Genomic DNA, 21527 nt, shown 5'->3' on the forward strand with positions numbered 1-21527 from the left:
TCCATCTATGTCTATCATGAGTGAGGACTATAAACTCCAACCCAGCCCAAACTGAATCCACTTCACATTTGAGGAACCTGACCAGACCTGTTCTAGAAACCATGCTTTCCTAGCATCATGAGGAGATCAAAAGAGTTTAGGAGAATCTATAAAACAAATTAAATAAAACAATCAAACTTACAGAGTAAGATTCAGACAACAGCATCCGTACTCACACAGATTCTTGGGAATGATTTAGAAAAGTAATACACCATTCTATCTCTCCACACAGAAGTGTCTTCCTGGACAACACTGTATTCATCCTTAGGTACTAAGTCCCAAGCCATGGGAATATACTGCTGGAAATGTTTCTCAGAGACTGATTATTGCAGGAAGGAACAAACGAGTTCATGTCTGCTTCTGGGGCAAATGAGGTTATGGTGTCATGACTATGCTTAAGAGCCAATCATTTTGAATCACAACTGTAAAGAAAGACCTAATATTAAGAACTAATGGACTGTGTGGGATGTTTGACAGTCAGGATGCTACAAATAATCTTGGACTTCAGACAGATCGCGAGAGGTGGTGGCAGTGTTATTTCTCCCCCATCTCTCTGTGTGAGCATGCACATATCATGCTGGCTATACAGCTCTAAGTCCACATCGGCACAAGACTAGGTCTGTTCTTTGCTCTTACCAGTGTTTGTATTTCTCTTTTTAATTCATCACAATACAATTCGGAGAACTCGCTCTGCCTGACTTGCATTCCAGCATGTTTGGTTGAAAAGCAACTTAAATTCAGACAGTCAGCTTCTGCTAAGGGAATTAGGGTCTCTGTTCAGTGTAATAAATGATCCCAAGATAAATATATTTCTTTTTTTAATCCTGCAAGGTAGTAGTATATCCTCTTTCCAATACAGAGTCTGGCTCTATTTAGCTTGTCTGATTGCTTTGAAGAACGGGACAGGTTGACTCTGGAAAAACTATGGTCCTCTATTCATTAACGTGTCAATAATACTCAATCCAGGCATATTGACAGCGGATTAGCTTGGGCTGAGTCTGTGTACAAGACCAATGCCTTTTTTAACCCAGCTTGTTTCCAGATCAATACACCCATCAGCATTCGAAAATTAGCCCAAGATGAGATTCCAATACTCGAGATGGTGTGTCATGGGAAGAGGGCACCTAGCCAAGTCACAGATGTAAACACCTGGCTATGGATTAACCATTTTCCATTAGCTTGGAGGTGAGCGAGGCTGGATGTGGACTTTATCCACGCCTGTCCTCCTGTTGTCTCACCTCCCAAATATTCTGCCTTCCTTCCATGTAAGATCTTTGTACTATAATTCCAGACATTTACTTCAGTAATCATTCATTAAATGCCCAGTGTGTACAAACCAGTGCACTATTTAAGGCAGGCACGTATGGGTGTGTGCAAGGAGATGTAGAGGAAAACAAACAGAAAAACAAACACTGACCAAAACCTGATGTCTTGCTTTCTACAAGTGTTAGAATTTTCCATTTCATCCCCTTTCTCATTCCATGATGGTGATGCTTCCTCTGCTCAAAATTTCGACCCTTTCTTGGACATTGCAAGTCATTCTGCCTGAGGACAGGCTTCAGAGGTACTTGCTGCCTGGTAGCGATCTCAGGTGGCTTCCATGGAGTGTTCAACAAACCGCCCCATAGAATGGCGACTCTTGACTTTTATTTTGTCTATCTTTCTACTAGGAAAATCTATTGTATATTGGAAATATATACACACTCAGACAAAAATCTCACACAGCAGTACCTAGTCTGCTATTTATAATACACACAAACACCAGCTATGCAATTCTATTTTTAAATGCTATTTCCAAAAACCTGTTTGGAAAAAAAATACTCAATTTTTTTAAAAGAAAGAAAGAAAAACATCATAATTTCTTTTGGTTAAAAAAAAAACAATAAGCAAAAGTTATAAAGCCCTGATGTGACCACACTCTGTCGCAGTCTGATAGCTACCAGTTTACTGCTGCCCTCACCTCTGACAAAACTGTAGCTAGTGTCCCCTTACCCAAACCTGGTCCCCTCTCATGGCTACTCATCCTCCCCTGCTTCTCTCAGTTCTGACTCATGATCCCAGTCTGCTTTCTTGGTCTTCTCAGGGAGACTTCCCCTCACTCTTACAATCTGCCCTTTTCAATCCCTCTTCACTCTTCCTCTCTCACCAGTCAGCCCAGCTCCTCACCCTGCTCTCGAGCATCCTGCCAGGAAGGCAGGCTACAAGGGGGACTTCCCTGCCCTGCCTGACACCTGCCATCTCACTGGATGAAGAGAGCCAGGGATCTGGGGGTGGGGTGGGGGGACTCCAATCTAGGATTTCACTCAACAGGATCTTCAGTTCTGAGGGAACGAGAGAAGTATTTAACCTACTGTGAAACATGACGACAAGCTTAAAAACTATCAATATGGTTTAAAGGAAAACAAAAGGAGCATTCAATAGCACAGTGACTAACAGGTAAATGTTCCTCCACGGGTCAGACCTTCTCATGAGTGCTTTAGTTTATCTGTATGTAAAATGTAATCCTTACCCCACTGCTCACATCTATCCGGTTTCACAAGAAGAGGCCCCTGCTGTGCAGTCAGACTTGTTTTTGGCCTCTCCATCAGAAAGCAGACAATGTGGCTCAAAAGTGCCGCTCAGTAACCAGAAGTTCATCTGTTTGTTAAGTGTGGTTTGATGCCCAAGGACCACTTCTGAAGAGTGAACGTCAGCCCCATGGTGTGAGAAACAGAGAGGGTAGAACCCAGAAAAATACCACAAAACCTACCCAAACACCAGCAAAGCCCCAAGCAAATCATAAGCCTACAAAATACAAACAAGTGGAGAACAGAAGACCAGCCAAGCAGGGACCCTGAATCCAGTCTTATAGGAGAGGCATGGGAGAGCAAATCTTGGACTGGAAGAAGAAAAACAAGTAGAGTACACCAGAAGGTGTGTGTGTGTGTGTGTGTGTGTGTGTGTGTGTGTGTGTGTGTGTGTGTGTTGGGGGTGATCAAGGTAAGTTCCTGGGTTGAGGTAAGATCAGTTTCTTGACTCTGTTGTCACTGAAGGCTGGTCTAGGGCATGGCATATGTACCGCAACAGAAGAACATTAAAATTCTGGTCTTAAAATAAAGCAAACTTGTAGCTGGGTGCAACATTTTAAAAATGCCAAGAGGAGGAAAAGCCAAGGAAAGCAATAATTAGAAGATAATTTTGTACAAAAAAATATATTATTGGAATACAAGAAACACTAGTTCAACTCAACAAGCAAATTATAAGCAGAACAGTAAGGATCATCTTTGCTTGGGGTCACGGAACGAACAATGAACACTGACATTCCCAGCTACCCCTGCAGTCAGCCGAGTCAAGTCCCACCCACCTTGTACAATGAGGTGGACCCTCGAGGTCTTCGGGTGGTTGTCTGTCTGCACCGAACAAGTATAAGGACCCTCGTCATACACGTCCACATTCTGGATCTCAATGCTGTACTGCGTCTGGGTGTTACTCAGGAGGACCACACGAGGATCTAGGCACCACTTGTCATTCCCGGCATAGAGGATGGTACTGCGGTTTAGCCAGGCCACCCGGGTGACTCGGTTGTCAATTGTACACCTGCAAGATAAAACCAGACAGGTAAGTGAAAGGACCGGAGAGAAAGCAGAGGCTGTTAGAGCCAGGCTAACAGGTCTCATCTTGCCTCATCTTCCCCCTTTATACCCAGTGGACAGACATGCATTTCCTGTGTTTGCTTGGCAATGGGTAGAACATTCCCGAACTCACCAGTAGGGCACTTGTAGGATTATGGCTTTAAAACATCCACTGTCTAAGCTTTCAAGATCCTGAGGAGTTTAGTGTCACTAATGCCACAGGAAGAAATGATCGTTTCAATAACCTCTAAGTGTAAACACAAGGCATCTTGCATACTTGAAATATCTAGCATGTTAAAACATTACTATACCGAATAATAAAAACCCAGAGATAGATAATGGGGTTCAACCCAAAAACCAGAAAAAGAAGACAGCCAAGCCACTAGAGAAGTCTTACCTCTACAAAGGCTGGGTGACTGCAAAACTAAGCAGACTAATCCTCTCTCTCCTCTCATTTTATATTCCTTCTATGCTGGGATTAAAGGCCTGTGACTCCCTAGGATTGGGATTAGAGGTGTGAGCTACCACCACCTGGATTTGTTTCTGCATTGATGCTGTGTAGCCCAGGGTAGCCTTGAACTCACAGAGATCCATCTGCCTCTGTCTCCCAAATCTTGGGATTAAAGGTGTGTGTCACCATTACCTGACCTCTAGTGGCTTTAGGCTTGCCTGTGGTCTTCAGGCAAGATTTATTTATCAAAATACAAATAATACACCACTACACACTTCTGACCCTCCTAGCTCAGCTCTAGGATCCCCGTGATGTGGACAATAATGATTCTCATTACCACGGTCTGGGAGTCTGGGGTGTGGTAAGCTGTTCAGTAGTTGCAACAGCCCTGTAAAGTGTACTTTTATTGGAAAAATAATTCAGGCACAAGGATGCTAAATGCTTTTCCAATTCATGGTTAATATGTGCTGGCTCAGAAACCGAGCTTTAACTACAAACCATCCTTCCACCCGTCTCAATATAGCAAATTCTAACAGAAGGCTTCTGAAGTCAAAACTAAATACGGACCACCACTACTGCTATTTATCTTCATTATACCCAGGGCAGAAATGTTCAATTATTGCTAGACTAAAGACATTTTCTAAAATCCCAAAAGTGTTTGCACATATAAAAATAGATCCCCTTTCTTTTTATTTTTGCATCTGGAGTCCTCAAGTTGTGGAAGCTTCCTTTTCTTTTCTGCACTTTGAAACCGCCCAGTAACTCTCGCCAAGTTCTTATCATATCTTTCTGTCTGTTTTCATTTCCCTCTCTTGTTATACCAAGTATGTCCTATGGCCTATGGCTAAATTCACAGCCACAGTGCTTCTTACTGCAATGCCGGGAAGAGCTGCTGCATGGATTGGACAAGGATGTCTCAAATTGCTGCACTCTCTAGTGCATAAAGCTCTTTCCCACTCACACTGTCTCATTGGGTCCCTGCAACAAATCCTTGAGGAAAATGCTCAAATCCACTTCCTGTGCTGAAGACCAGGACTTCAGAGTTCCCAACTTGCCTGTGTCTTATGCAATGAAAGAGAAAGCACTGAAGACAGGCCCCCTTTAATGTCTCGTTCCTACCACTGTGCCTGCTTTACAATGTGCAAAGGTGACCTTTTCGGTGGAAAGGTTTCATGGTTTATTCTGATTGCCAGCTTCACCATATTTAGAGACTCTTGGAAACTAGTAAACTATATGCATGGGTTTATCTTTGAGAGGATGAGGGGGAAGGAAGAAAGATCCTCCAAGAATTTGGGTTCATCATCTCAAGGGGGTGACACAGGAACATCCTCTTTCTCTGATTCTTGCTGCCACGATGTGAACTGCTCTGCTCCAGCTTCCCGCCTCACTGAAAATGATGGATTCACACCTGTGAAACCATGAGCCATAATAAACCTTACATTCAAGCATTTTGCTCAGGTATTGTTGCAGTGTCAAAAAACCAACCCAAAGTGTCTTTGCTTCTATTGAATCCTCAAAGTAGTCTGTTACCATCAATAATAATAATAATAATAATAATAATAATAATAATAATAGCCAAGTACTGCCAGTGAGCCCTTACACTCCTGCCTGCTTTCTGACAACCACCGTAGGTGGTTCAGACACAGGTGGACATTTTGCTGAGAGCCCCTATGGGGAAATCAACTCAATTAGAAGGACTTTTGCTCCAGAGTTCAGCAAGTTTGCAGCACTTAGGGGATTTTCTGGAGATGCTGGGGAAATGGAAGGTATGATGTTGACATGTGGCATGAAAGTGATAGAACCCCCAACTAGGGAGATGCCAGGGTACTAGTTCACAACGTGGGCAGGTGCCACTTACATCAGAGTCACACGAAACGTCTGTCTGTATACTCCACCATCCCTCATATTCCTGACTCTGTCTTTGAAAACCAGAAATGTCAAGTTTACAAGAGCTCAGCTGAATCAAATACAGACTGCAATTTGATAGTTCCTGATAGAGATCAGTGTATCCAGGATCACCTATATAATTTATGGAGCCTGAGGCCAAATGAAAACACCAAGGCCTCTGTATGAAAGAAGTTCCAGATGGTGAAAGTGGAACACAAAACCAAATGCCGGTTTGCAAATCAATAGTCATGAAGTCAGCTCTACTGCTCCTCAAAGTTGTACACTGTGAGGGGAAGTTGCTGGAAAAAAAAATAGGTTTTGATCTGGTACGCTAGAGGCAGGGCCTGAGTCTGACTCTCTCTCTCTCTCTCTGTCCTTCTCACCCTCTGTTTCTCTTATCTCTACATGTAACCTAGGCTACTAATCTCACACTCTGTTCTTCTGCAGCCTCCAGAGTGCTAGGATTACAGGCCTGTTTCTTTATGCCTGGTTTCAGGTTCTGCTTCCTGGCTGGGCTCCCAGGTGAAGGCATTCACCTAGAACCCTGAGCCATTCTTTGAGGTGCTTTTATACAGAGGTGAATTGTGTACACATCAGTGTTTGGGAAGCTGTGAGACTACACCTCACTGCTACCCTGTGGCTGGCAAGCAAGCCGCTTCTTCACCACAAGCAGCATCACCACCACTTGGGAGCTTGTTAGAAGTGTAAAGCCCAAAGCCCGACATCAGAGACAGGGAATCAGAAAGTGCATTTTAATAAGATCTCAAGGTAACTTGGTTGCCGGTGGTGCTTAACCTGGTCTAGGCTGTATTCCACGTCTCCTTTTTGGCTTCCAGGAAAACACCCAGAACAAACTGAGGGTATCCAAGACAGCCAGCGTGAGAGATCCTGGACAAAGGAAACTCTTGTTGGTGTTCCCTTCCTTTCAAATCTCATAGAACAATGGTGCTCATCTTGGGCTGCATTGATAGAAACCAAGCTCTGAAATTTTGAAATCCCCGAAGTACAACCCATTCCACAGCTTCACTAGAAACAACTTTTACAGCAATGACATCAAGGGCAGACCCTGTTCTGAACTTTTCTTGGGTTCATGCAGATTACCAGAAACTCATACCCACGGCCAATGCTTGCTGAACTCATATCTCTACTTGCTAAGTATTGCGCAAGCCTACTCCATGAACTATTAGCCTCTCAAACACTGGGCTGCATTCATTTGCTGTTGCTAACCAACAGATCAAATGAGGTGAGCCCAAGAAACATCTATATAAGGAAATCACAGTGATAGTAACATTTGTTCTACTTTTCACCTTTGATGCTCCTTTATGTCCTTACAAGACCTCAAACAAACACATCTCCAACTTGGGTTCTCAGACTCAGTTTGCATCTGAATATCCTGGCTGAGAGCTCTCAACAGTGAGCTGGGTGGTTCTGGCCTGGGGATGGAGACACTGCATTTTGTTGTAAACCCAAAGGTGTCCACTGTGGAGGGTGATAGTCTGGAGACCACACTGTGAGAACCACTAATTCAGAGATCTGGTTTCTGGTGAAATAAGAACAGAGGGGATGGAAGGTAGGAAATGACTCTTGTCAGAAACAATTTTCTATTACTTCGTGGGAGAAAACTTCCTTGTAACTAACGTGTTCTGGGAAGCCAGAAGCAGATTCTTAGTGACTTTTTCTCCCAGCCACTGAAATTAAAGCAGATAGGAGTTAAATGTCCACAGTGTAGGAAATGCTGACCAACAGACCCTGAGCCATGGGCACAGTTGTTGATACCCACTGCTCAGGCTTCTCGCAGCCTTCTGAGGAGTACCACAGGGACTTAGCCTGCAGAGGTAGTACCAGAGGGACGTAATGGGCTACCTGTGGAGGTCTAATTATTAAATACGGGCTGAAGAAGAAGTGTTCTCATCACACCACATTGCCTCACAGGGCCAGAGAGGTTCCTCTGCAAACAAGCTACTATTTCGGATGCAGCCAGTTTCCAGCACAGTTACGTAGCCCCTGTGATATACTACACTGAGAAGTTGGCATAGTTTCAGCTGCGGTTTTGGGCACATCCAAGGTCATGATGAGATGTCCAAACTGTCACCGCTGTGTATCAGTCTTGCTGAGTCCCTGTGGAATTAACACAGGCGACTGCAGAGATGGATCACAAAGGTAACTCGGCAGCCAACTCCTGTCACCTGCTCATACCTGCCCTCATCTCTCTGTCTCATTTATCCAGTCTCCATAACAATGCAGAGGAGACACTTCTTCCATGGGGAAAATGTGAAACGGATAATTGCTCCTCAGAGTGAGTGCTCAGTTGGTGGGGAGATACAGACCTTAGGGTGGGAAGTTTGGCCAAGAGCCCCCTCTTTGCAGACATGCCACGCTTCCAAAGAGTTCTACATAGTTCTTTCTGAAGCACACTATGGTATTTCACCTTCTTTAGGAAGCTATTAAAGATATGATTAACTGGGAGTGGATAAGGTTTTAAACTCATCCCTCTCTGACAAACCACACAGGGGAAGCTGCAGCTGGACTCTCGTCAGAGAGTAGGAAGCAGCCAGAAGTCAGTGGAGCAGAGGAAGGAGAAAGGCAGTAGATGGGAAGGGTGAGGTGGGTGTTCAGCAGATAGGGAGTGTCTACTGATGAGAACAAGAGCTAAGAACTGCTCCAGTAGGGGTAGGGCAGGCCCCCAAGGCAATGGCTCAGAAGATACCCTGGCTGGAGGCAGCAGTGTCAGGAGAGGGTTCTGTTTCCTGTTTCTTTGTTACCTTCTTATTGAGCACATCTGCCTAAAGGGCTATACCAGATTACATGATGGAAATAGAAAGGAGGCACCTGGACACCAGATTGGAACATCTGGACTGAGCAGGTCATGTCTCTTCCTGTAACTTACCCCATCTCCGATTTCTGCCATAGTCCTTTCAAGAAGCCCACAGAGAGCTGGACCTCTTTCCTGGAACCACTTCCCTTTCTATTTAGAGCCCTGTAATAACTTGTTCTCTCTCTCTCTCTCTCTCTCTCTCTCTCTCTCTCTCTCTCTCTCTCTCTCTGTGTGTGTGTCTCTCACTCTCTCTCTCTCTGTCTCTCTCCCTCGCACCAACCTATGGAGAAACCACTTTTCTCTCATGAACTTCAGTCTATGAATTCATAAGAGACCCAAGGCCACTGTCTAGGGGCAGCAGCTTCAGTGGCCAAGATCAGAGAATGACTCTTTGGTACTCAAAGACCCACTCAGATTCCTGCACCATCACATCTCCCGGAATCTAGAGAGACACCAGCCTTCTACTTCAACATCCTCTCTCCTGTTTTCATTTGGGTAGAAAACAGACTCCCAAAGATTGTGTGGTACAGCCTTGGGTCTCAGCTGGTCGATCCAGCCGCAGGGGATGATTGAAAGATGGGGGCTCTGTCTGTTCTGGGTTTCTTGGCTACCATGAAGTGAACAACTCAGTTTTCTGTACCCTTCAACTGTGATGGTCTACCTCTTCACAGTCTAGAAACAACGCATCTGCCAACCATGGGCAAAAACCTCCAAAACTGAGAGCCAAAATAAGTTCTTCCTTCCTTGAGTTCTTTCCATGAGTATTTTGTCACAAGGACACATTTACCATAATGCCCAAAGTGGCTCTTATACCAAGAACCGAACAAACACCTTTGGCTGCTCATACCCAAGGCTTCTGAGCTCTACAGTCAGCTCCTCCACTCATCTGTCATCCCCTGGCAGCCAGCCTCAGGGCTCTACCATCTGCTCCAAACACATCCCAGCTGTTGACATTTGGGTGTATGTATGACTTTCCACCATTGTCCCAGCATCTCTCCTTCTCATGAGACCCTCCTTGACATCCCATAGGCTGACCTTGGCAACATCCTGGAAGAATCCTGACAGAGGAAGAAGGCCCAGAAAACATCTGGTTGCCATTTTTTTCTAAGCCAGTGCTCCCTATATGTGCATGTGTGACTGTCTACCTTACGGACATTCTTCTTGTAGGGAACATACAGACCCATCTAAGGGCCTATCCTTTGAGATTGCACTGTACATATGAACTGCCAGAGCATCATCTATGGCAATGTGAAGCCTCACATGCAGTTGGCAGGAAAAGGATAGAGCCATAGGAGAACAGGCTCAACCATGATCCTCTAGCACACAGAAGGAGGTAGAGAATGCTTCCAAACCTGCAACTGTCGGCAGCTGCATTTACTGCCCCAACGAAGATTTAAAGTCCCCTGACATCTTCAGCGAACAGTAATGACCGGTGGCTTTATTAGGCCATTGTGTTTTTATAGAGAGGAGAAGCAAAAAACGATGAGGCAAGCCAGGGACAGGCGTCTCAGAAACAAGACTGCATAAGTATGAACTTCGGTGGCTTCACACTACTTTTGGAATCCAGAGGAGAAAAGAGAAAGATAAGAACTTGAAAACTGGAAGAAAAGTAGGTTAAAGTGGTCTGTTTGGAGCCTCCTAAAGACAGGCAGAGTGTTGAAAAAAAAGAAAAAAAGAGAAGGATTATTGAAGAAAGGAGAGAAAAGCCAAGCCTGGCCTCTTGTGATAGCACCTGCCTGAGGATCTAACGGCAATAATGGATCCAGACAGTGTGCAATCCACCAGCTCCTCCCATCAAATGGCCCTTTAACTGCTATTGAAAGACGGCACGCTTGAGACCACAGCAAAAAAAGGTGCCTCTGCCCTTCACAGCACCTGGTCACCACTTTCTCTTATCACACAGAAATGCTTCGGCCACCTCCAAATTGGACTCTTCGGGCTTGTGGCACATCTGTTACCCACCTCAACCTTCACCTCATGTACGGCAACCTGGGTGGCTCACGACACCTTCGCTCAGACCCAGGGCATTGGAGCTCTTGTGTGAGCCTTCCACACCTGCTTCTCTGAGGAAGTGTTTTGCAAGGGAAACCAGCAACAAAGGTGCCAAGATGTCTCATTGCTGATCTGGTGGAAATTCAGAGGCCAGAGGACACCTCAGATTTCTAGAGTAATAGACATCTCCAGTAGTGGTGCAGCTGATTTTGAATCTACTAGATAAGTTTAGAATCTAAACTCATGTTCTTATTTACAAAATTGAGTTGGTTCTTACAGACAAAATATCTAGTGAGCCTGAGTTCAAACTAGCCGTCCTTCTCCCAAATGATACTGGTGAGATTTTAAATAACAAAACCAGCATACAATGACTTCTTCCCTGGCTGTGAAGATAATGACCAGGCTGGCCATGCCTCAGCAGAAGCAGAGGTCATGCTTGTGATGGAGAAGACAAAGCAAGGGAGGAGGGAAACAAAACCAAACCAGCTGCGCGCATACCATGCTGTGCCTGTGGCTGTGTGCTGGGAGGAAGCAGCTGTGATCCAGGGGAGGGATAGGAAGAGGAGGGGGAATATGGCTGAAGTCTGGCTGCTGGAACGAAAGTCTTCTTTCTGTCTCCAGGGTCTCAGAGTTACTTCCCTGTTGGCGTTGATGCCAACCATGGGTGGTGAAAATAAATTTTCTCCTCCGTGGAATCAAGAAAAAGATGAAGAGAAGCATGCATAGAAAAGTGTCTCTCTGAATAACAGAGAGATCCCAGCAGGACTCCTCTGTGTTCTATTACATGGACATCTTCTCCATCCGAGCTCTGTATGTTTCCTGCATCCATATCATGATTGTAAATTCTTGAAAGGCAACTACATAGCAAATGTCTGCCCACCGAGTATTTGAATGGTGCCTGCATCTTTTACAAGTTTCAAGAGGACACAAGGACAATGTCCACTAAAGATCTGAGTTATAAGAAAAAAATACACTGCATGTCTCTAAGAACCCATACCTGCAAACACGATTGTGTATTCCATCCTCTATACCTCCTCATATCAGGGGGCAGCAGTCAAAGCAGATGGTCTCCTGCTCCTCACTAATGCCTTGGTGACAGAGAAGGCAGGCTTTGTTTTGGGGACTTCCAGAAAGACTGCCCACAAGCATGTCTACCCACCTGTCCTTTCTGTCTAAGTCAAATCAACCTGCACTGCCACAAATGGGCCATTGCTTCTCTCAAATGAATAGCACAGCATTTTGATTTGTGTTGGCAAAATCTCAGTTATTATACCAATTCTGAGGGAAGAAGCATGGGATGGCTAAACAGGTCACAAGATACTTTAAGTTACAACTCCCACAAGCCATTCTGTATTCATCCCTGGTCTATCCACACATAAAGACTCCATAGTTAGAATTTGATGACTTGGACAATGTGAGGGTTTCCCCACCATGGCAAAGTGTAACGGTCTTGGCAAGAAAGGAGACAAAGAGGCATCTTGGGAATCTCCCTTTGACTATGAATCTACTGAAACTATGGGTCCCGTTGGAACTGGAATGTCCCCTGGGTTCTCTTGTTGCAAGAAGGAAATTGCTGGGCTCCTAGTGCAAGCCACACAGGGAACTTATTTTCCAGAAAGAGATTTCATATGCTTCTGACAGCTTTTCAGACCTCTAAGCAAGGAGAAACTGGAGGCTAGACAACACCGAGGGACAAGATTACATCTTCATCAAGACTTTATTTATGCATACTTTAATTTTTTTATTACTTTCTTATTTTATGTGCACGGATGTTCTGCATGAATGTATGTCTGTGAATGACATTGGTTGCTGGGGCCATGGAGGTCAGAAGAGGACTTTGGATCTCCTAGAATTAGAGAACATATGTTTTTGAAAGCCACCATGTGGGTCCTGGGGATCAACTGACTGGGTTCACCAGGAGAGCACTCAATGCTTTTAACCACCGAACCATCTCTCTGTTTCCTAGTCATTCATAACTCTTGCCCTCAATTTAAACATAAACTTCACATTTGAACCCTACAGATGGACTGGGGAGAAGAGTGGTCATAGGCGCTTATTCCTCTTCCCATTGCGGCCACATTGACTACATCTCCATTGCATGTTTTCCACTGTTGCTATCTTTTGAACCAGGCTCTTGAAGGGTGTGCTGTTAGGACTTCAAGGTCCACAGCCTCCTTTATTCTCTGAATGCCAAGGCCAAACAACGTTCAAATTTTCCTTTCTATTCACTTCTTTATTGTATTCAAAATTGGCCAAATGTGAAGAACAGCTCTTCCTAAGGGGCAGAGTCTAAATGCATTTATGTTCATGACGTTCGTGGAAACTTGCCTTGAACACAACCTGTCATTTGACCTTGGCTCAACTGAGTGAGACCTGGGAAGCTCCACTCCACCCTCTCTGATGGCTTATTTAGATAGTACTTCTACAGAGAGGGTGTATCTCCGAGGCTGTTTCCAGAAGAGAACAACATGATGATCGCTGGACTAAGGAGGTCAGATCCTTGCTCATCAATTTGAAATAGTACCATCCAACCCACGGAGGACCTTAATGGAATAAAAAATAGAAGAAGGGCAAAACTTTCTCTCTGTTTGAGCTAAAATATTCATCTTCTTCTTCTTCTCTGGAAAACTTACTTTTTGGTTATCAAGTCTTTGACTTTCATTGAAACTTACAGTAGAGTTGTGAGGCAAAGCCTGTAATTTCTAGACAGCACACAGGCAGATGACAGACAGGCAGATGGCTCTGTTTCTCTGAAGAACACTGACGGCCAGACACACCCAGTCCACATGTCTCAGGCATGAACTGTATTGTGCACAGTGGTCTACCTCTTCCCTGGTAGTCTGAACACTGTACATGGTAGACTTTGCTGACTTGAGATTTTATTTGGAATGCCCCTTCCATATTGACTCTTACAAAAACCCCTATTGCTTTCCTAGACCAAGTTTAGAGATTATTTCTCATTCCAATTACTTTTTATTTTCAAGGCTATTTTTTTGTTGTCCTATGAGTTCTCTTCAAACATAAACATACTTCATCCTGTTATGTATTACAGTCAGTATATTTATGGTTCATCCTTTTGTGTTACGTGCAGCTCTGGGAAGGCAGAAAGCACATACAAATTGAACATCTCTAATCTGAAAACATGAAATCTGAAATGCCCCCAAATCTAAAACTCTGTGGATGCCAACTTGATGCTACAGTGGAAAATTCCATTCTATAAAATGTTCTTTCACGAAAAAAAAAAAATTAGATTCCAGAGTCACTTTCAGGGTTCAGGGCATATGTGAAACATTAATGCACTTTGAATTTAGAATTGGGTTCTATCCCAAGGCATCTAGTTGTGAACATGCTAATATTCCAAAACCTAAACAAATCTGAAATCTGAAAGACATCTTGTCCTAAGCTCAACCTGTATTATTTGTTTGTCTAGTCTACCCTTCAACTTGTTTCCCACAATGTCTTCTGGTAATAACATCAGGGGATTAGATCTTGATGAGTGTTTAGACGGCTCTGAGGATAGAGGCTTGGTAAACAGTGTTTGAGGCAGGGATGAGAATTAGTTCCCGTGGTCTAGAAGTAAAGAGGACAGAGCAGAAAGTTTTGACAGGAGAGATGGAAGGAAGGCAGTGATTCTGTATACTGTGATCTCTGTGTGCCCCTGTACTCCATAATGCAGGGACTGGTGTTAGCGCATCAGTGGGTGGCTCTACCCTCCAGCATCCAGATTTTTTTTAAATAAATACAAAATTGAATACATTTTATTTACATATAATATACTAAAAAATAATGTCAAATCTAGTTTTTAAATGTATAAATAAAAGCAGGACTTGCCAATACAGTCCTGAAATCCCAGCATGGAAGGCTGAGGTTGAGGATTTTGAGTTCAAGACAAGCCCAACACACATAATAACTTGAAATACTGACTTGAAAGTGCAAACTGTAATATATAGAAATGCAAAAAGTAGCTAGTCATACAATGTAGAAAAACATAAAAATTGGTACAGGCATCAAAAGAAACTAAACAAACTTTAAGATGTAGTATATTCTTTTATTTAAATAATCAATATTATTAAAGTAGCCATTCTATTTAAATGTATCTGTTCAGATGGAACCTCCAGCTCACTCCTGCTTGATCCAGAAAGCCCCATCCCTCTCTCCAAACCTACCCAGGAGCAAATTAGGCCCACTGAACATGGCGGACAGCTGTGAGACTTGGACAGTTGGACCAGGATTTATCCCTAGTGCTTGAACTGGTATCTAGGAGCGCATGCTCTTTGGGGGCTATCTTGCTCAGCCTAGATATAGGGGAGAGGGCCTTGATCTTGCTTCAAAGTGAAGTGTCAGACTTTGTTGACTCCCCATGAGAAGTCTTACCCTTTTTGAGGAGTGGATGGGGAAGTGGGGTTGGGGGGAAGGTGGAGGAAGCAGGAGCAGTAAAGGGGCTAGGAATGGGGATGGCTATGTAAAATGAGAAAAGACTATATTCAAACATCTTAATTTAAAAAAAAAAAGAAAACAGCTACAAAATGATTTAAATAAACTATGGATCTACTTAAAAAAAAAGAATTCAGAACCAGACTTTTTGGCACCTTTTCTTTGTTGGAGATTCCCAGATGTTTTGGTAAGCCAATGTGAAGCCATGGCTGGCTGAAGATAGCAAAGAAAAGGAAGGAAAGCAGGTGCCAGAGGCTGTGCTCCTCTTTCAAAAACCAGCTCATGTCAGAGGCCCTTTTAACCTAGGCTCATTCCCTGGAGGGACCTATGACCTTCTTCTCCTGTCCCTCCCATTGCCAGTGTTAGGGTCCTGACTGTCCTTTGATGTTTACCCATGCCATGGAAGTGCACTCGTAAAAACTACTTTCCTAAACTCTCCTCAAATAAACCAATTTGAGCATGTCATTTCTTGCCTATAAAATCTCTGATCATAGCTGGGCAATGGTGTCTCACGCCTTTAATCACAGCACTTGGGGAGGCAGAGGCAGGCGGATCTCTGAGTTCGAGACCAGTCTAGTCTACAAGAGCTAGTTCCACGACAGGTTCCAAAGCTATAGAAAAACCGTGTCTCAACCCCCCACTCACCAAAAAAAAAGAATCTCTGATCACTCAAGGTTAAGTTGTCCATCTGCCCAGAGAAAGACTCTTGCTACTTCCTGATGACGGAAAGTAGCCAAAGTCCCTGAACTCTGCATCTCGCAAAGACTAGCTCAGAGTGTCAGGAAATTAGTCTCAGCATTGAGCTTGTCTTCTTTTCTCTAGTGGACAGCCTAAAAATTCAAGAAGGGAGCTGGACAAAAGAAAGGCTCAGGAAACAAATCCATCGTCATCTTTTCTCTGAGTTTAGCTCCTGTAGCTTGTTCTCACTGACTGGTCTATACAAAGCTTGTACCTGAACGGAGATTTCATCATGCCTTGTTATTTGTTAACAAATTGTGTCCATCCTGACAGAGCTCCTGGTAGAAAAACGGCAGCACACGTGGTCCACGTGAGTATTTTCTACAATTACACTGGCCATACAAAGAATTGGTTTGGTAAGTGGAAGTAAGGGCTATACCAGCACATTCTATACACTATATATTGGGAAAGGGGTTGGAAATGGTCTGCTTCCTTCATGTCAGGGCTCGGTGTGACTGTAAGAGCTGCATCTGTTTGGCAGCCTTGTACATATGCTTCAGTCTGGGATGAAGTCAGCCTGTAAGTTATTTCCTGTCCTATCTCTCCCCAGAGCTACTCTCATTTCCAGCACCCGCAGCAACTTTTCCAGCCTTCCCCTTGGCGTGGGTCTTGCCTCTGGTACCCACCTATCAAAAACTTTGCAGTAATGTGAATATTTAGGTTTTGAGCTCCTCAGAGTGGGGAGAAGCACGAAGTTGGGAGCCAAACCACAGTACAGGCTAAGTGCTGCCAATACCATGTGCATGTATGACCTTTTGTACACAACGATTATACATATTATGGCCCTATTGGGGCAAGAAAGGGGAAAGAAGAAAGCAATCTGGCTTACGTCCTATTGAAAAACAGTCTGTGTGCTGTGCAAGCGCTATCAACAGAAAGGTAGGGAAGGAAGAGGAGAGTTAGACTCCCAGGGCTACTCAGGGGACTCCCATGTTGGAGGGCAGTGGGGAGGGGGCTGTCTCTGTTTTCTCACTAAGTGACCTTGGTCACACACCATTTCACCTCCTTGTGGTGCCACTGTGTCTAAGTGATTGCCTGGGCTGGGGTGGAAGTGAGAGACAGCTGGTAAGTAGGCAAGCATCCTCCCTGGAGAGCGGTTGTCTAGTTACAAAGCCCCCTTTCTGCCATCCGAGTAGAGGAGGCAGAGGAAGCAGGAGGCAGAGCCAGCAAGAAGATGCATCCTGAGTGGTTGGAAGCTTGTCCTTTTTCATCTACGACTTGTAGAGCCTCTTTTTTTCCTGGGTCTTGTGAGGAGAAAGGGAGGAGGAACTCCCCAGGGTGTGGAAAGGGTATGTAAAATGAGCACCCCTAAAGACAAGGAAACACAGGAATCACTAGGTGCAGAAAGCTCATGGGTTCTCTCTAGATAGTTAATTAAGGTGATGCAGTCCCCACAGAGCGGATGTCTCTCCAAAGATTAAATCTGCCAGTGGGAAGGTGATGCCTTTTTCTTAGCCTGTTCTTCCATAACTTGGGAGACATCCCTGTTGCCTACTTCTGTTGGATCTCATCACTGGCCCTGGGTCAGCTGCTTCTTTGAATGGGTCCATAGACTAATTTGTTGTTAATGATGGGGAAGATTACTCCGGCTTCCTCATTTCTCTTGCCTTCCACCAGCAGCCGACTATATTGGTGTGTGTGTGTGTGTGTGTGTGTGTGTGTGTGTGTGTGTGTAGAGGGTGGTCACAGTGAGAATCTTGGGAGTGCAGAAAGACAGAAAACAGCTGACATGCTAAGCCAGCTCATGCTTTTTCTGTATTATGTACAAATATAGGAAGATGTAAAAGTCACTTTCTTGGGCCAGATGGAAAGGCCCAGAAGAATCTCACAAGTGTTTTAACCTAAGGGAAAATGTGCCTCAACTGCTGACGTACGGCTAGAAAAAAAAAATCACTCCTTAGGTTTCGATGGCTTAGGTTTACAGAGGAAAGAGCTTGTGACTCAGGAAGATGAACTCAGGGCTCAGGTTGGCAAGGAGGAGTGTGGACCACTTCAGGAATGTGGTACGAAGAGTAGAAGGCCAGGAGGGGAAGGCAGGAAGCCAGGCCTGGTGTCTGCTCTTAGATCCCCACTGCTATGCTGCCTCACCAGCAGGACATAGCAGTGGTGAATGTTCACTCTGGCTCGGTTAGGTCCCTTTTATCATCTCTTTGTGGCTTTCTAAGCTTCTGCTTCTATGCACTGATTCCTGTTTCTATGTTCTGAGGCCCACCTTTAGGCTACAGGCCTCTGTTCACACGTTCACGCAGAACTCATTTTGCATCCTCCGGGCAGCTATCAGCAGGATGCCTGTGGGGAACTGAAAGTGCCTTAGCCGTCTCATGGGTCTCTGCCTGAGATGGAGCTGGCACTGATCTCCTGTCTTGCCCTGCCCACATGCTTCTGATTCCTTTCTTGGGATGGCTTTCCTCATGTGTCATATGTATCTAGTCTTTACCTTCAGGGATGTTTTTGGGGAACCAGAGCAATGACAACCCCATTTGTAGTTCTCATACCTGCTTCCTGACTAGTAGAACCCATAAGAAGAGAAAGAATGGGAATGTTTAAGGTTGCACAGAAAAGTGAGGGGAAAAGAAAGGTGGGCTTCTCCGTGGCCAGCTGCTCAGAGCAGAGCAGAGCAGGCCATCTGTGTTTCTGCAGAAGGCATAGTAGCTACATAAAGCCTGAAGCCAGGAACAGTGGGCAGAGAGGAGCAAACACGGCCAGCCTTCAGTACACTTGTAGGGAGACACACGTGGGTGAAAATGTGCAAATGCACACAGAGACCACTCCCTGGAAAACACAGGCGCCTAAAACTATAGATGTGGATACAGGAGAGAGGTTCAGGTGTCTGGTCTGGCAAAACTGTGCTGTGTGATGCACGGAGCTAGAACACCCAGAAACAAAGATCAAAACCAGCTCATAAGGGCCATTAGGTGCCACTCTGTGAAGTATATTCTAGGCTGTAGTGTGAGCTGTTATCCCAAGGGCCTGGCGGGCTGAACGGCAGGAAAGAAATCATATTTAAAAATGATAAAGTAGCAAGCAGGAGCGAGAAGGAGAGGAGGGTTTGGGAGTCAGCCATGGCCAGCCACTGTGGGAACACTGAGCTTTGCCCTTCTTAAGGACCGATTTTCTTCTCAATATGCGGCACTCACTCTTATTATCAGAGAACTGTCTGTATTGATGATCTCTTAGAGCCTCACAGGATGAAGTTAAACATGGCTGGTCATGTGTAAGGGGTATTTGTGTCTCCTAGGATCCTCGTGTGTTCTTCAGGCTTCTTAATAGCCCTTCTACTCACAAGGGCATGGATAAATTGGGGTGTATTTGAAAACGTTTTATCTATCCACTTCTTTGTCTGTGTGTTTCTGAGCACCTACTAGGTGCCTGACATTGTGCTAAGCAGTTAAAGATTTATTACACAGGCAAGAGATACAGACAAAGGTGCATTCTCTTCCTGCAGAAGAGGAGGGGCCAGAGTCCAGCCATCAAAAGGTGTAGCGCATATCATGACAGGAAACCATGAGCACTATGCAGAAAATATACAGGTGCTGGGGAAGCAATCCCTAATCTGACGGTCATGGAAAGCCTTGCAGAAGTGGCATTTATGTGAAAATTCTGCAAACTGGGTGTTTACAGGAAAGTGGTAGGACAACCCCCAATAAGAAGCCCGCGATCAAGTTTATGTGGCTATTTCTGTTTTGGAAGACAAGGCTGCTTAGCCATTTACATTCAAATGAGTATCTGCGTCTCTTGACTTCTTAACCTCAAATGCAGTAATAGTGTTTCATGACCGGTGAGATGGCTCAGCAGGCAAAGGCACCTGACACCAGGCATGGCAGCCTGAGTAGAATCCCAGGATTCACATAGGAGAAGGAGAAGACTGACCTTAGCAAGTTTTCCTCTGGCCTCCATACACATCCCATGAGGTGTGCACCCCCACACACATACGTTTATATCATATGAAATGAACACGTAATTAAAGGAAGCGGTGTTTCTGTGGCTGATGGGTTTAGGAATATATTAAGCAGTGAATATCCTGTGAGCTTGGCAATACACTGGGTATCACTCAGATCTTAACAAGGCCTCTACCATCTGGAGGCTCCTGCATATCCACATACTTCATCTGATATCACCTCAATCTCCACGTTCATGGTTCAGAGGAAGAGGCAGTCGTGAAGTGATGGTATCCAAACTCTTGCTTCAATATCTAATCTCCTGATATAACGTGATTCTTTTCTTGACTCAGTTTCCACACGTATCAGCATGGAAACTATGGCTTGCCTCCCCTTGTTCTTCTGGGAGTAGTGGTCAGAACGCATGCTGAAGGGGGAGTGGTAAAAGCCCCGTTGAAGAACAGGAAGGGGTTAATGTTTGCAAAGCTTCTGTGTGGAAACACAGTTGTCCCCTGTCTCAACTCTTATTTTCCAAGCAGCCGAATGCATGCTTGCATCGCCATGCTAACATTCCACATTTATTTATTGTGCTTCTATGCCTGTGGAGATGCGGTGCTCACTCTTCAGAACAAAACATATTCCTTACTCTCTGTCTTTTAGGAGCTTATGATACAGAGAAGATAACAGCCACTTAAATGAGAGGAAGCAGGGGGCCTGCATAGGCAATTGGATGATAAACACCAGATGGATATGGAGAGAAACAAGCCCAGTTTTAACCCTCTGTGCACAGGCACCGTTCAATCAGAAACAAGAAGCTCAAAACAGAGGGCTATTCTCTTTCCCTGAACCCGGCATCCCTTCCTTTCCTATTGAGGGCAAAAGACAGGGAGGTCAGAACAGAGGCAAGGGTGAGCTGGTGAGTGAACAGACACAGGACCTCAGCTAAGAAAGCAGTCCTAGGGCTGCGGGCTCTACCTGCCATTCTTCCCTAAGCACTTTCATCTCCATGCAGAAACACCTGGGGGCTTTGCCCTTGACCTCTGTTGACTCCTCTCTGTAGGGAAGGATTCCAGCTGGGATGAGGATGCATTAGGTCTTTCTCTGCACCCATCATCACTCAGCATGGATCTTTCACAGTAAGTTCAAGTCAATCCCCGGTGGAGTACAAACTGAACAGGCTACCTTCTGTAGTGAGGGCAGAGGAGGGCTCGCTCCCACTTCATCTGAGTAGCCAGACAGCCGTCAGCTGTATTCTCCTCTCTGACATGGTCTCTGGTCTTCAGCTCAGGCTTCGGCAGTCCTCCCTCTCTTGCTCTCCTGAAGGACTGTGAAGGATGTTTCTAGACAATGTCTTCAAACCCCACTACTTGTTCAAACCCCTTGAACTGCCATGGGGATTCAGTATAATAATTAAGAGAAATACATCAGGGTGTGAGGTCTGACATACCTACCGCTCATGCCTCCAATTCCCTTTCCTTATAGCACTCTGAATGACAACCATCGTGTGCTATGTGTTTTCAGATCCCCAAGATTAGCCTGTTTGTGGTGTATCTGCCATGTTCTTAATCCATTTCATATTCTGTTCTCACCATTGTCTAGATACCTTTCCACTTTTCCTCTATCGCAGGGATCCCCTCAGCCTCTCAATGTACTTTATTAAGTAGCCTCAGCATCATCTTTAG

General features: G+C 44.8%; 1 protein-coding gene across 3 annotated transcripts in view; it reads right to left on the minus strand.

Annotated features, from left to right (window-relative positions):
* Positions 1–21527, minus strand: part of Ntm (neurotrimin) — a 421851-nt gene that overhangs the window by 181491 nt on the left and 218833 nt on the right. For all 3 annotated transcript variants that reach the window (XM_038322587.1, XM_038322586.1, XM_038322585.1), the window contains exon 2: positions 3383–3615. In XM_038322587.1, coding sequence (XP_038178515.1) covers positions 3383–3615 — 233 coding nt within the window. The remainder of the gene's footprint in view (positions 1–3382; positions 3616–21527) is intronic.

The sequence above is a fragment of the Arvicola amphibius genome, chromosome 3 (assembly GCF_903992535.2).
Source record: "Arvicola amphibius chromosome 3, mArvAmp1.2, whole genome shotgun sequence".
NCBI classification, from domain to species: Eukaryota; Metazoa; Chordata; class Mammalia; order Rodentia; family Cricetidae; genus Arvicola; species Arvicola amphibius.